The sequence below is a fragment of the Mixophyes fleayi genome, chromosome 4, assembly GCF_038048845.1.
Source record: "Mixophyes fleayi isolate aMixFle1 chromosome 4, aMixFle1.hap1, whole genome shotgun sequence".
NCBI classification, from domain to species: Eukaryota; Metazoa; Chordata; class Amphibia; order Anura; family Limnodynastidae; genus Mixophyes; species Mixophyes fleayi.
The window spans coordinates 80,428,612-80,444,613 of record NC_134405.1 but is presented as its reverse complement, the minus strand read 5'-3'; the positions used below and the strand labels follow the sequence as shown (position 1 = coordinate 80,444,613).

General features: G+C 42.7%; 2 protein-coding genes across 3 annotated transcripts in view; both read left to right on the top strand.

The window, feature by feature from the left end:
• The window catches only part of SMAD6 (SMAD family member 6), a 39,367-nt gene extending 27,961 nt beyond the window's left edge, over nt 1-11,406 (top strand). For both annotated transcript variants that reach the window (XM_075207585.1, XM_075207584.1), the window contains one exon: nt 9,982-11,406. In XM_075207585.1, coding sequence (XP_075063686.1) covers nt 9,982-10,520 — 539 coding nt within the window. In that variant the 3' untranslated portion in view covers nt 10,521-11,406. The remainder of the gene's footprint in view (nt 1-9,981) is intronic.
• Nucleotides 1-16,002, top strand: part of IQCH (IQ motif containing H) — a 438,281-nt gene that overhangs the window by 65,418 nt on the left and 356,861 nt on the right. The gene's annotated exons all lie outside the window — the stretch shown is intronic.

Genomic DNA, 16,002 nt, shown 5'->3' with positions numbered 1-16,002 from the left:
CAGGTGGGGTTTTTTGGTTCTGTTTTGTTTCTCCATGTAGATCTACCCATATAGACTCTAAAGTTATTTGTGAAATTGCTGATAATGTAAACATGTTTTTACATTTGGACAAATAGATGGGGTAATGGGGGGGGGGGGGGGCGGCACCAGAGTTTTGCAGAGGGCCCCCATGGGGTCTATATCGGGCTCTGAACTAAAGGCAAGGGAGAAATCTGCCCATCCCAAACCCCTCCACCTTACACCCACTTATTGCCCACCTATTTACCTCAGGCACTGGCCGCTTTTCAGAAAATAGGACCTTGGCGGTCAACTTAAGTTTACCGCCTATTTCACTGAAATAATTTTTGAAGGCCATCCATTTACTTTTACCTTTGTCATTGGAACTGATATATACCAGAGCCCTCCCAACAATCTATGGACCCAATCCACTACACTGAACCCAAGCACATGGGAGACTACAAACTGTTCGGCATTCAGATCCTGGTGAACGATTACCCCATCTGTCCTAATAATTGAAGCCCCTTCTGTCAGCTCTACTCCGGCCTTCACTACACACGTTACCCTCTTTCTAGAGCAGCTATTTCCTCCTATGTTAGTAGAAGTATTTTGGTGCTACTCCTGAATGGACATGCCCAGAGTGGGCCAATATGGTGTATTTATTAGGGTGTGTCAGATCAGGGCTTACTTCCCGTCTGTTATCCAGCTATCTAGATCAATATCTCGTTCTGCCATGTCTCCACGCTCTCCATTGTGCGAATCAGAATTGCCGGTTGCTCGTCTAGATCCAGTATCTGATGAGCAGCTACTTCACAGCAGTATTTATATGTGAACATTTATATAGAAGTGCGCTTGGTGACTGAGAATTGGTTGACTAGAAGCAATTAATGCAATAAGAGGTGTACTACAGACTATTCATATCTGACTGCTTACAAAACATCTTCTGATTAGTTTTATATGTGTCTTTGTTTCATTAATAATACATTTAATGTTCTATTTAACAGACTGAACTACCAATTAAATCCATATGGGCTACCCCCTGTACCACAGGCTGAGAACTAATGATCTAGAAAGACTATTTTCTGCTACTTGACGTTAATATTTTGATTTGTGACCATTACATGAGACATTTTGTTTTAATAATGTGCTTCTATAAGCATGGAGTATTGGCGACAATAGTTTGTTTTTAGAAGGGGTGCTTGCAGTCTCTTGGACAGCTCATAGGGTACATTAATTATATTCCTCACTTTGCACTGGTGAGCTTGGTCTAGCTGTATAATTATCTAGTCAAATCATAATCTTCTCTTTCTATGTAGTGTGTTCTATGTTTTAGATGGCATTCAGCAATTCTTTATAGGCTATCCCTCTTAAAGTCCACTAATGATGTGTTATGTCATGTTAGATATTTCTTCACACAGTGTAAATGCTTTTTAAGGACAGGGCACCCTAGTTCTTATCTGTTGTCTTAATGTCTATGTCCTGAGAAACAGGAAGCCCATTGTCCACTAACAATTTGAATAACCTGTCCTATAGTGTGAAGCCTCTGAGGGGGAATGCTTTAAATATATCATGTCAGTCCAACGTTATTCCACTGCTGCCCCCATGAATAGGCTCTCCTACCCTGGGCTCTGGAATCGCTGTGTGTTCACACCTGTGTCTACAAAAGATCAGCTACATCTTTTTGATATCTCACTCCACTCAATCCAATGGTGGCCCAATGTTTCAGTAAGTGGTCGTAAAACTATCCCCATGCTCTATAATAAGCCAACTGAAATCTGCTCATTATCAGGCAGGTTTGTAAATGTGTTTGGAAGATGACATGCCCTAGTGATGCCAGCAGAGTTAAATCTACTTGGCATGAACTAGGCAACTGGGTCTTTTACAGTTTGGCTACTTGAGTGTGGCCAAAGGACGTTGATTAGGTCACTGGAGCCGATGGCAGAATTGTACCACATACAGTTGTCTTAACCTATCAACTATATGATCAGTTAATTAGTGGACTGGACAACTAGCTCAGGTACTTTCGATATTCCATTATCTCAGGATAACGTAGGCACATGTTAGTGTATATAGGTAAGGCAGGGGATGGTGTAGGGATGGCAGGGGATGGTGTAGAGATGCAACAGGTAAAAATAACAGGTGCTAATTTACTTTGGGTGAACACATTAGCTGCCCATGATAAAGTCTCTGAATCCCTTTGATTAGAATGACCACATTCTCCCTCATAGATGTCACACAAGTCTCTCAGAGCATGCTGCTGCCACACTTTCCACGTCTGGCTTCCAGCATGGGTCAGGTACAGCTGCTCTCTGAGCGCTCCTTCTCTCACCGAGGACACATGCTACGCCATAAGTCATAAACGGTGACCTATATATACTGAGCAGGGAGGTCTACACCGCTAACACCTGGAACACACAAATTGCCACTAAGACTTAATCAAGGGAGTTTGATTTCCTTACTTAATTTACACAACATAAGCCACCTTCCCGAACTGCTCTTAGTATTTCCTTTTTCTAGTACTTCACAGACCCTCAACACCTTTCCTCTGCCCCTCACTTAGATTCTCTTTCACACTCCTCAGCACTGTTCCCCCTCCCAACATTCCAGGTCTTTGCTTCAGTTAAATTCCTCTGCTTTGCTTTCTACATTGATGTACTCCTCCCCTCCTATACATTCCACTGCTTCCCCCCCAGATCTCCCAACGTTTCTAGAAGACGTGCCCTGCTCAGCACAGGCAGGATATGGGAGCAATGTAAAGTGGAGCCAGCAATTTCACACTGCTCAGCCTGTGCTTGCGATCAGGCTGCTGCGGGATGTTTATTTGAGGGCAGGGTAACCTCAGACAAACATCCTGCTTTTATCCTGCTTCTAAACCAAAACCTCTGCACAGTGGAGACCGCAGGATCCTGACCTTGTGAGGAGGGGAGTGTGTGCCTGTAAGGCTTCTGCCTGTGTCCTTTTTAAGTATATAAAATGGTTCTCTATATGGGTGCTTCGTTCTTCTTTTGGTGTGTGTGTAAAATATAATATGTAGAATATTTTCCCATGTATTTGTATAATGTAGATGTTAAGGGATAAATGTTTCTATGATGATGCTAGTAAATCGTTTTGAGGTCACCATTCACTACAGTTGCCATTATTTGACTTCCCTTCCCCATAATTGTGACACTCTGGTTAGCATTGCTGGCTCAAAGCGCTGGTACCATCCAAGCAGGGCACTATATGTTTGTAGTTTGTATGTTCTCCTTGTGTTTGCATGGCTTTCCTCAATCTATGGTAGGTAAATGTTACAGTGCATTTGTGTGGTAGAGAATTTTGACTTTATATTTCAGACTTGTCTGGAGAGGCAGAACAATGGAGGACAAGTGTAGGTTGAGTACATTCTGGGTATGTACACGTAGGTAGCACACCTCCTAGAGATGTAGGATAATAAGACTTGGATGCATCCCTGGGTAAGCTTCTTAGGAAGAGTATCTTATGGGTAATTGAGGCTTGGTGTAAAGATATGTGGTTATGACAACAGCATCACTATGTATCCACTTTTGATTGGCCGATTGCGTATTGAACCCTCTAGCTGATAATACTTCATTAGCATTACAGCTGTATTATGTCGAGTTCCATCTATTAAGGTTTAATGTTTGTCAGTTCCACTTGGACAACTGCAGAAAAGAATGTTCCCATTTCATTTATGAAGTGGTAAGCAATGAATGTTTGTATTTCATTTAATTTTATATGGAAAATGCGACTTTTGCATTTAAAAATGTCAAGGCACTATTCTCTCTTTATATGACACTTCTTTACATTATATGGAGTACAAATATGATAATGAGACGTTAGTATGTAGTACCGATAGTATCAAGCCGTATATATTTTTGCTATTGTCTGGCGGAAATATGCGCATTTATTCGTCTGATGTAGAGACACTACTGTGTTTTGAAGCAGACCTGTTTTGAGATACATGCAACTTAACATACACACATAAGTCCACAATTTTTGCGACCAAATTATTATATGTACGTATTGGGCACAAAATGTGTCAACTCTAAATGAGGGCCATATGTGTAGGATACGTTCCTCTATGCCAGTGCCGGGAACCAGGAGCATGTGGAAGAGGACTGGAGTATATGTGGAATCTGGGGGCAAGTGGGGGCTTTTGTGCTTGTGGGGGGATTTTGGAGCAAATTAGGGGCATGTGGGGGACTTTAGAATGACTGATGGGGGTGGCTAGGTAATTTTGTTTTGTTTTTTTTATTTATTGAAATTAAGGGTAATGTACACCCCTCTTGAAGGTTGGAGGGCCGCACGTGCGACTGTTGAAGAATGTCAGGTTGGCCATCATTGCCTTGAGCACAATTACGCAACTACATTTTTGATGTTATAGTCCATTTTAAGCAAGTGTAAGTTTTTTGCTGTTGGGGTTTAATTATCTAATACAGGAGTGTCACTGAACAAACCAGGTTTGGAGGATGCGTGCGTTTTAAATAAATGAATCTCCACCCAGGCAGTATGTGTATTGTGGTCTTGCTTTGTGTGTTATATCTGACGTTTATCCACTTCTTATTCCTGCACATTACTTCTTTGTTCCTTTCACATTATATTCTCTGTGACCATGGTCTGCAGAGAAATGGCAAATTCCTGGGACAATTAAATTCTGGGTGCAGAAAGCTTTATTTTTAAGGCACAAGACAGGGATATGTCCACTTGTGTAATTGTGTAAGGCCGGAGCAATGTCATGTGAGGGGTAGCACGGTGGCTTAGTGGTTAGCACCTCTGCCTCACAGCACTGGGGTCATGAGTTTGATTCCCGACCATGGCCTTATCTGTGTGGAGTTTGTATGTTCTCATGTTTGCGTGGGTTTCCTCCAGGTGCTCCGGTTTCCTCCCACACTCCAAAAACATACTGGTAGATTAATTGGCAGCTATCAAATTGACCTTAGTCTCTCTGTGTGTGTATGTTAGGGAATTTAGACTGTAAGCTCCATTGGGGCAGGGACTGATGTGAATGAGTTCTCTCTACAGCGCTGTGGAATTAGTGGCGCTATATAAATAACTGATGATGATGTGAGGAGAGAGATGCAGACAGAGCTAAATAATGAAAGGTGCAGAATCTCTCAGCAGTACAGAGAAGCAATGTGAGGCTCATAGCAAACTGATGCGGGAGATGTGGTGTCAGATGTACCTCTATATGAACAATGTCCATACATACACCTCTGTTGTACAGGTGAACTACACATGACGTCTCAGAGTCCACACACTGTTATATAGCAGGCACTCTGGAGCTGGGTAAATAAAAGTCACAACAAAGACTACACTTCATTTGTAGCAACAGTAAAACTTGAAGGATAATTAAAGTTCTAAAACAAGCCATTCCTGTCCATATAAAGAAGTGGCATCTCCTGGCTCTTGCAGTTGCTGATTGCACGTAATTCGGCATCCATGTACTTTATTACATGAAGTAAAAAGGTGAGGTGTACCATAGCCAAACGTGATCCCTTCTGGCAGCATTGGCAACGAGATCAGAATATGTGGGAAGCCATATAACACCCATTAATTAGATATACACTGATGAGGTAGGATCTGGTGTATTGAAAATTATTAGATTTTAATCACTACTACCACTATATTCAGCACAACATAGTTGCTTTTTGAATAAGTTATATTCAGGATCTTAAAGGAGTAGTAAACCCACAATTTGACATTAATATACTGTACAAAAAAGCTGTGTATTACTGAGCTCAGTAATATACATGAAATGGCTGGCGTGTTAATACTTCAAGCTGAATCTGATATCTTTTTCCAACTGCATATTTTCTATCTTTTGTAACATGAGACTGGTCATTTGGCAGGATGTCCTCCTATAACTTAGTTATTCCTTTGCAAAATTGCTTTGTGCGGGATGTGGCTGCCACTGCAAGATCGTGTCTCAGTTGGAACATATTTTGCATTCAAGCTCTCAAGCACGTTCATGAGGAAAGTGTCATCTGATCGGAGTTGGAGCCAGTCCTTTAGGAAATCCTTCAGGGGTCATGTGGAGGGAGAGGGTGGCGGGAGGTCAGGGCATTATGCAATAAACAAGCATGCTGAGAAGAAGGGTATTTCCAAAACCTCACTGCGCAGTACATCATGTCATATGACTTGTTGCTGAATGTCATGTGATTACCATGGCAATCAAACTGTAAATCCATGGAAGCAGCTCGTATATGTGTCCACAATCCACTGGCATTACAGTCAGAAGCTCTGCTGGAGAAACACTTTCCACTGAGCGCACCTGACGGTCTTCACTGCCCTTCGCTCTTCTGGTCTAAAGTGTGGTGGTGTTTGGAAGATTGCGAGCTGGCATATTTTAATTCCCCCTTGTACCCCAGCCCTCCTGTTTCTGAATTGGATGCAATTATATCCAGAGAGCAGCTTTGTGTCCTATCCAGGAGAACACAGAATAAACAATTCTGCCTGATGATATAAAGACATGGCGCAAAAGCACAGGGGAGATAACAATTACATTTGTAAATCTGAAAGGAGGGCAGTCACGGGTGAGTTAGTAGAATTATGCGCATCACCAGTGATTATATTTGCATACTGCAGAAAACTGAATTTGCAGAAACAAATTACAGTGCGAATTCCAAATACATGGCAAGCACTGCAGACATTTTCCCATAAGTGATGTAAATAAAATCACATGGTTGTGGCGCATTGAGCCCGTCCAGCTAGATTCAGTACGGAATCTGTGGCTGGTTATCATGTCATTACATAAGTCTCTGGCAGGAAGAGATCTATCCTGCCCCTATCTGAGTTTGCCAGTAAGACTGGGAATATTTAGGAGCCGTCTCAGACCACAGAGTTCTTTCATGTCCTCTCCAAGATGCTGTCACAGACTTTCCATTTAATGCAAGAACAGCCAGGCCTGAAGTAAAATCATATGGTCCTCTCTTTGTCCCTAAGGCCTGGCTTGAGACCAGGAGAATTAGTGGGTACTGAGAGGGCGTGGGGCAAGGATGATGGCTGGGCCTGAGGGACACAACGTGATGAAGAACAATTTATGAGCCAATGTCATTCTATTAATTTGTATAATGGCTTCAGAAGACAGTGTTTGGGCATCTGCAGCAAGAGTCCTAAATGGCTTCTTCAGTGTCTTTATGAGAGCGCTGCTTCATATCTGTCTAGTTCTGTTTATTTTAAGGTGACCTCTCCCCTGTGCCTAAATGTATGACTCTAACAGTCTTTGCGTGGATCCTTCCCCTTGCCCTACTTTCCTCTCAATGGCCGCAGGATGAGGCAGCTTCCTGTGTGAGGGGCCCAGGACAGGGTATGAGGTCTGGCATGTTGGAATAACCTTAATCGGGCTCTGGTATCCTTCTGCTGAATATTCTGCTTCATGTCTTATCTCTTCCTCTTTCCTCCCTCACTCAACTTATCACTTCAGTTAATTGAAAACCAGCTTGGCTGCTTCCACAGAGAGGGTGCTGCACAGCCTTAAAGGGATATCGTACACAGTACATTCAGCCAACTCCTTTCCAAGACCACAATTTTATTTTTATATGGCTTGCATAATAATAATAATAATAATAATGTCATGGGGTCCTGCCATATATATAGCTACCAGACCGGACACTCAGATGGAGTCCAATTTTTACATCTATTATGAACAATTAATGTCTGGGGAGCCTTTTTTTTGTCCTGTTAAAGAGAATCACCAACAAAGAATGTGTGTATATGTACATGTATGTGTATGTGTGCACATATGTGTGTAATATATAAACAAACTAGCAATCATCATCATCACCATTTATTTATATAGCGCCACTGATTCCGCAGCGCTGTACAGAGAACTCACTCACATCAGTCCCTGCCCCATAGGAACTTACAGTCTAAATTCCCTAATATACACACACAGACAGAGAGGGAGAGACTAAGGTCAATTTTGATAGCAGCCAATTAACCTACCAGTATGTTTTTGGAGTATGGGAGGAAACCGGAGCACCCGGAGGAAACCCACGCTAATACGGGGAGAACATACAAACTCCACACAGATAAGGCCATGGTCGGGAATAGAACTCATGACCCCAGTGCTGTGAGGCAGAAGTGCTAACCACTTAGCCACCATGCTGTCCATATATTGATGTCCTTACTCTAGATTCTCTCTTCATATCGAGTACTGTGTAATGTACTCACCATCTCCCTTCTGCCTCCCTCTACTTCTTTACTGCAATGGGCATGCTATGGGTGGATGACACCATGATTACTATGTTGTGAACCAATAGGAGTCTGACTCGCCTGCAGCGTATCCCATCATTCTGTACTCGGGGAACTGAGAGTCATAGCGGCTGCCAGTAGAATGCTGGGACAGGTGAATTGGTGTTCTGTTAGGTTACTGCTGCCACTCCTGCATTCTACATCCATGAGTAGGGGGGCAAGTGTCAGGAAAGTAAGAACATACTTTTTGTAGATAGCTGCAACCCACTTTATATGATTATAATAAAAATAATTGTACAGTGGAGATGCCATATAAGCGGTTTCATTCCTGTGAGAACAGATGTAAGGGGATGGTGGGTCCCTGCACCCCTGGCATTGCACACTTCAGAGTTTTCTCCAGTACAATGAGATGTGACAGTTATTCACTATAAGTAGGCAATGCCTTTAAATTGACACAACATCCTGATCATTGACTTATTTTACATCATGACCTATAAAAGAATAAAAAAAAAAAGTTTTATAGTTAAAAAAAAATATAATATTCATTATTTCCAGAAATCAATGTTACAAAAGGTTGTTATTTCCTCCCCCAACTGTTTTTATTGATTTGGAATCGCTGGTTCCACTGTGTCTGAACCAGATCATTACACAACAGCCAGGTCATGCCTAATTGTTTCTCTACTCCATTCATGCGGTCTTACTAAGGCTATACAAGCATACATACACATGGGCAATTTATTTGAATTCATGGCACGTTGCACTGAAGCATGTTCAGCAGATTATCACCACAGATTCAAAGTTTGTAGAAAAATAATGATTAATAGATTCCCCATAATAAATGCTTTCTTAATACTGAAAGTATGTTAAAGCGGATGTCAGTTGGACTACGAGTCCTGCTTTGTTGTACTTTTGGGCCATCATTTGCCAAAACGACAGTGAATGTGGTGTTCCTGGTGCTTTTGTTGATCAGTATTTTAACAAGAGTTTGAGCTGCAGGCTCGGTCCACTGAACACCGAGTAGGAAACAGCACAGGTGAATGTGTAAGGCTCAGGCTACCCTATTAGGTCATAATGTAGCCGCTTATTGTTTTTGAGCACAGAAAAAAATGTGAGAAGTCACTGTGAGATATTTCAGAGATAGCGGCTGCAGTGCTGTATTCTACAATAAAACTGTTTTTTAATAAACAAAAAAACGCTTTGTACAAATATTATCGTTTTCCTTTAAAGGGGATGACTTATTCAGCTTTGCACAGGCACATGTGCAACTTTTACTAAATCGATTACTTTATTTTTCAGGTTTTACATTATCTGTCTTTCATCAAATCCAGGTAGTTATTTTTGTTGCCCTTGGTTACAGCACAGCTGTTCTATGGATACGAAGGTATCCATTGTGCAGAGCTGATTATGTCGTATCCAAGGGCAACCAAATAAACAAGGTTGCCTGGACGATATAAATGTTTTGCTGAGCCACAAGGATAAAACGATTGCAATAGAATATGAACCAATAAATGAGTGTGCTCCGAATGTAGGAATACAAATGCGCTTTAACTGTTTGTTCACAATAAACTTTCAATTTTAAAGTGCACCTGTCACCTACACACGATAGAGGAAGCCTGGTAAATTGAAATGCGGCACGTGCATGAATATTGGTTCAACCTACAATATGGCTGCCTCCATCGCGTGTAGTTAACAGGTGCACTTATAAACTCTTCAGTTGTTTGACTCTTTGTTGTCTTGTACAAAGTGCTGGTGCCAAAACATTTACTACTTTTTCTTGTTTCTTTGCCTTATTAGACACTAGCCTCTCTGTGGACACCAGCAAGCAGGGCCACTGGTGCAGCGTAGCATATTGGGAGCATCGGACACGTGTGGGCCGCCTCTACGCCGTGTGCCAGCCTTCAGTCAGCATCTTCTATGACCTACCTCAAGGGAGCGGCTTCTGCCTGGGCCAGCTGAGCCTGGAGAACCGGAGCGAGGCCGCAGCCAGGACACGGGGGAAGATCGGACTCGGTATTGTGCTAAGCAAAGAAGCAGACGGGGTGTGGGCCTATAACCGCAGCGAGCACCCCATCTTTGTAAACTCTCCGACGCTTGATGCACCCACGTGTCGCTCCCTCGTTGTCCGCAAGGTGATGCCTGGCTATTCACTCAAAGTGTTTGACTATAAAAAGTCGTGCGTCTTGCAGCATCTCCCCCCACCCCCTGAATACGCAGATGGACCTTACGACCCCCATAGTGTACGCATCAGTTTTGCTAAAGGCTGGGGGCCTTGCTACTCTCGTCAGATGATCACTTCCTGCCCTTGCTGGCTGGAGGTCTTGTTGGGACGGTAGCGCTCAGCCTGTGTATCCCACTTCTCTCCATTTTATATATAAACACGGAAGGATATGTACCACTCTGAGCAGACAAATGAGTGGGTAAGGTCCCTTGGTAAACCCCTTTGCTGTCAGAGAGGCATGCATTATCGCGCTAGGAGCTACTTAAGCGCCGCGCGGCATATGTTACCGCTGCATGTCATGCCTCGCTGTCAGAAGTTGGCGTTTACCGAACCACAACACAACGTAAACTATGAAATTAAAGGGGAACTGTGGCCTCGTTTGGCATTACACCTCTACCTTTGTATCCCCATGACATTGGCTGTAGCTGCCATTTCATCTTGCAGTGAGATTTGTTTTTATATTTCCGTATTGGTTTTTCATGACACGGCTGTGAACACCTACATCAGATTGGGTGGTGCACAACTTTGCACAGGGTTACAAAAAAGGACACCCCTATGCTCCCAAAAAGGAGCTGCCACGTGACAAACCTTTCAGGTGCCATATTGATTAACCTCTTCCTTGCCACGGGGGGCCTGGACTGCCTTGCTTGCTTTTGATTTTAATCTGCTTTGCAATGTGCTGCAGGCCTCCGGCAAGGAAAGGGTTAATTTCCTTGCCAACAGCAAGGTCCCACCCACCCTACCCCTCGCAGTCTCCAGCGTGGAATCCCCCCTCCCCACACACACTCCTCACACAGAAACTCTCCCAACTACCATGCCCTAGATTTAATATAAAATGTTTTATATATTATATGGAAATATATATTATACTTGTAAATACGGAGTCATTTTTACAATGTTATTATTTATGTATGGTGCAATGTGTATATGAACTTAAATACAAATAAAATGCACTTTGGCTTTTACAGTTCTTACAGCACAGAATCAATAAACAAAATCAATATAGCGAGAATCTATTTGATATCAGTTCTTTTTAACTTTTTATTACTGGAGAAGAGCTGAACACTGGTCACTTCATGCAAGGTTACAACTAAACAAAAATTGGAAATGCAGAACAAAACTGCTAATTTTGCTGTCATTTTACTATTTAATTGGATTTGTGTTGGTTGCATGCAGTTGTCTTATATGCTAATACAGGCTCCTAGCTGTTTTCTTCAAAAAGCCTTATGTGCACTGGGAAACTTTTTTCCCTATGTAACAAACAATAACTAGAGCAGCCTTGGCCAACCAGTAGCTCTCCAGGTGTTATGAAACTACAAGCCCCAGCATGCTTTGCCAGTAGATAGCCAGCCAATACCTGGAAGGTCATGCTGGGACCTGTAGTTTCACAACATCTGGAGAGCCACAGGTTGGCAGGCCTGCACTAGAACAACATGTGCAGTTTGGACATCCACGTGTGTCGCCAAACTGGAAAAGTTTAGCACAGATGGGCTGACCGTGGTCCTCATCATCACCAGTTATTTATATAGCGCCACTGATTCCACAGCGCTGTACAGAGAACTCATTCACATCACCCTGCCCCATTGGAGCTTACAGTCTAAATTCCCTAACACACAGACAGACTAGGGTCAATTTTGATAACAGCCAATTAACCTACTAGTATGTTTCTGGAGTGTGGGAGGAAACCAGAGCACCCGGAGGAAACACACGCAAACATGAGAACATACCAACTTCACACAGATAAGGCCATGATTGGGAATTGAACTCATAACCCCAGTGCTGTGAGGCAGAAGTGCTAACCACTATGCCACCATGTTGGTCCTCTGCAAACCTATCTATTTGATCAGTTCATACTCTGACATTGCATTCATTCTGAGGTTTTCAATAGAATACGCCATTCTTCCAGATCTTGTAGCTTGGCTCTCTGGATCTCGCTTAATTATGTTATCTGCTTTATGCTGCCTGCTTAGCTTATGACCCTTTATAGAACTCATACTGCCACACGCTGCTTGTGCAATTTCAAATCAAGAACTACGGTGCCGCGTATGTTTGGGAATACCACACGCAAACACTACAAACCCCAAGTAACAGGGAAGTGCGAGAGCAACCAAGATCTGCTTGCCACCAGAATTCATAAGCAACAGACAGCTGACACTTCCGCATAGAGCAGAGTCATGGAGGGCTGAAAATGTTTGGGGCATGGATTCAAAAGCACATGGCATAGCCCCTGCCAGCAGGGTGGCACCGTTAGAATGGTTTCAAGGTCCACATGTAGAGTAGAATCCTCCTTGGTGGTGGTTTCCATGGCAACAAAACAATGACCTTGTACAGGGATGTGGATTTCATTAGTAGCAAATGCAGTTTGTCCAAATAAGCACTTCATTAAGAGTGATAAGTTTGAGAATGATCCAAGTTCTGACAATAAAGCTTCCTCGTTACAGCACTCTGCTTGGTAAGACACTGCCTTTTAGCTGAAACTAGCTAAATATGTTGCACAATGAGCCACAAAGAACTCATGTATCTAATTAAATTGTTAGCCTTCCTGCAAGTCCTGTCTCCCTGCCTGCAAATTTCATGTGTGTTTATATTGCACAGCAATGGTTGGCGGGACACCTCTGGATCTATTCTTATGAATTATTGTGAAGGAAAATCAATTACCGTATACAGAAATTGCTACAGCAATTGTTTAATACCTTTCATATATTTTTGGCCCCGTTGAATTTGTTATATTCCAAATAATATATACTAATATTAAAAATACGTGTTTTTTTTCCTGTGATTTGCAGAATAAATGATGCTAAAAATGCATTCAGAAATAACCCCAGTATTTATATACACACTGCCCTCTTCATTAAATTGGTTAGTAGATTGTAGGAAGAACCGCTTGGTGATCCTGACTGTGTACGAGACAGTCACCAACAGCAGCAGTTATCTACTTTTTCCCCTTTATTGGAACTTTAAGGATATCAGGTTTCTATAAAACAGGTCCCACACCTGTATTAGCTATAAAGCGTCCACATCTCCTGCAGTTTTGCACAGGGTAAATAGTGTATACAGTATATTATAACAACTATATACGTTTTGAAGATCTACGCAATGGGAATGTGAACCCTGATCTAAAGAGCAGACAACCGAAAGATCTAGGCTTGGTCATCTACAGATCCCGAAGATCCCTTAAAAAATATTTTTTTCACATGGCAGGAATAAGGCATTATATACAGAGCTATGTGGTAGTTATCAAATGGCTAAAAAGTAAACGTGTGTGTGTGTGTGTGTATATACATACAGGGGCAAACGCAGGATTTGTAGAGGGGGGTTTCCACACCATGCCGCCAGTGGGCATGACCAGCATGCATGGGGGAGTGGCTATAATTTTAGACAGTCGTTGCCTGCTCTCCAACTCTTCCTATCCCCATAATATACATGGACAATGCTGCGTGCACTACTGTTAGGTGCACGCAGCTCTCCCTTTTCAAGCAGAGCCATGTGAAGCGGGAGCAGGGTGCAGCCACCTCAATTATACAGTGCCCCAGGCTTGGAGGGGGGTTTCCAGGCACTAGGAACCCCCCCCCCCCCTTCCCCTCGGTTTGCCTATGACGTATATATATATATATATATATATATATATATATATAATTTATTTAACATTTGTATATATATATTTGTTACTCTGCACTATTTTCAGCAGGTGCAGGTAGTTTTCCTTGTTTTCCAATGTTCTAGATGTAGGTCTGGTGGTTATGCATTCAGAAACCTTTTTTTTCAGTCCATAAGCCAATTAATTTGGTTTTACCTCATTCACGTAACAGGTTAAATCTGTCTTCCAGTGTGAGAGTGCTCCAAAACTTCCCTGATTTTTGTTATCATTAAAGCCTTCGACAATCGGTACTAGTGTTTTTATGGATCACATTCCTATCGGACAGTGGATGCGTGGAAAGCGCCCTTTTATCTGATGCAAGCCAGGGATCACTGATCCCAATGCCTAAACTTCTGTTCCGCTGTTCATATGATAGTATTTTAAAATGCAGCATTGACCAAATACTAAAAAATTGTGCTGCCTCTAACAAGTTGAAGCTCAATAAAACTAAATTACTGCTCATGTGAATAAGCCCAAATGGTTACCAGGTGAAAGATTTAAAACTGAAGCATCTAAGATGTTGCTTTGCAGTTCGCTCAGGTGCATCGGCACAGTAGTTAGTACTGATTTCCATTACAGCCAAGAGTACGTTATGCCTGAAGGTTGCATGTTCTCCGTGTGTACATGTGGGTTTCAACTAGGTCATCTGCTTTTCTCCGATAGTCCAAAGACATACTGGTAGGTTAATTAGCTTCTATGTAATCTCCACTGTGGCGGGTACTGAGATGCCTGAATAAAATGCTCAGTTCAGAGCTGTGGGATATCTTGCCGCTATATAAATAGAGGATAATAATAATTGCATTCATGCACTTCAAACATGCAACATCCATCCCAGCTCACAGCCAGCCTGTGCATTTTGTTTTTCCTGTTTAAAATGATTGATCTGATCTGACAAGCCTATTTATTTTATGAACTCTCCTTACTAAGATTTAGGCAACTAGGTAACGAGGCTGTAGAAACTGAAACTGAATTGCTGTTTTGTTCTGTCCGAGGCTCCTTGATAACATCTACGGCAAAGGGTGAAATAGAGAGAGAGAGAGGGGAGAGATAAAAAGGGGAGACATGAGGAAAGTGGGTGGGGGGAGATGAAGGGACAATCTTCGCCTAGCAGTTAGAGAGCTGCCTGAAATTCTTTGGGAAACATGACTCAGGCATTAGACCTCAACATTTTTAACCTCCTCCTTCCTAGCCGTGCTGTGCTGTACCATAAAAGACAAGCTCTCCTGCACACTTAAGTGAAGGCCCCCTCCCTTCCTAATAATAAGTAAACTCCATCAATGTGCTCTGGTGAAACCCATGTTAGAAGAAAAACTTTATCAGCGATAAAGCACGGGACGTCCCTTCTATACGCCCACTATCTGTGTGTCGGACAAGAAAAGGCAGATACATCTAGGCCAGGCGGTATCCAATCAAGGTCAACTATAGATTGATCCTTCGGTGCAGATAATCTTATTGCCCAATGACTGCGTTGGCCTGTGTGTGTACAGTGGTCAGCTGACAGGTCACATGGGTTTTTCCTCCACGCGCTGAGAATGTCGTCTTGTTCCGGCATTGTATTGGGTATGAGATAAATCTTTATATTGGTCCTTATTTATACATGTTCATAGCGCCACTTCTAAGGTGTCTTCCCCCCACCAATATTTTTCAGATCCTTACACACGGCCCAAGTGACCAGTTCACTTTACAATTTAGCCACACAACATGGATGCTTGGGTCACACATCTGGATCCCACAAGGGTCTCATTGTCACGGTTGGCTTAAAGGAAATTGATCCCTAGGCTCTGCTGGACATTGCTTAGCCCACCCACAGGCGTAGAGTCCAACAGGCCGGTGGTTTTCGCCAGGAACCCCCGCAAGGAGGGTTGCAGTCTTGTGAGTGGGTGTACAGCAGAACGGTGTGGAGGAGCCAGGTGACACGGGCAGCTACAGATGAGGCACAAGGAGAGTAGATGTCCTGTGG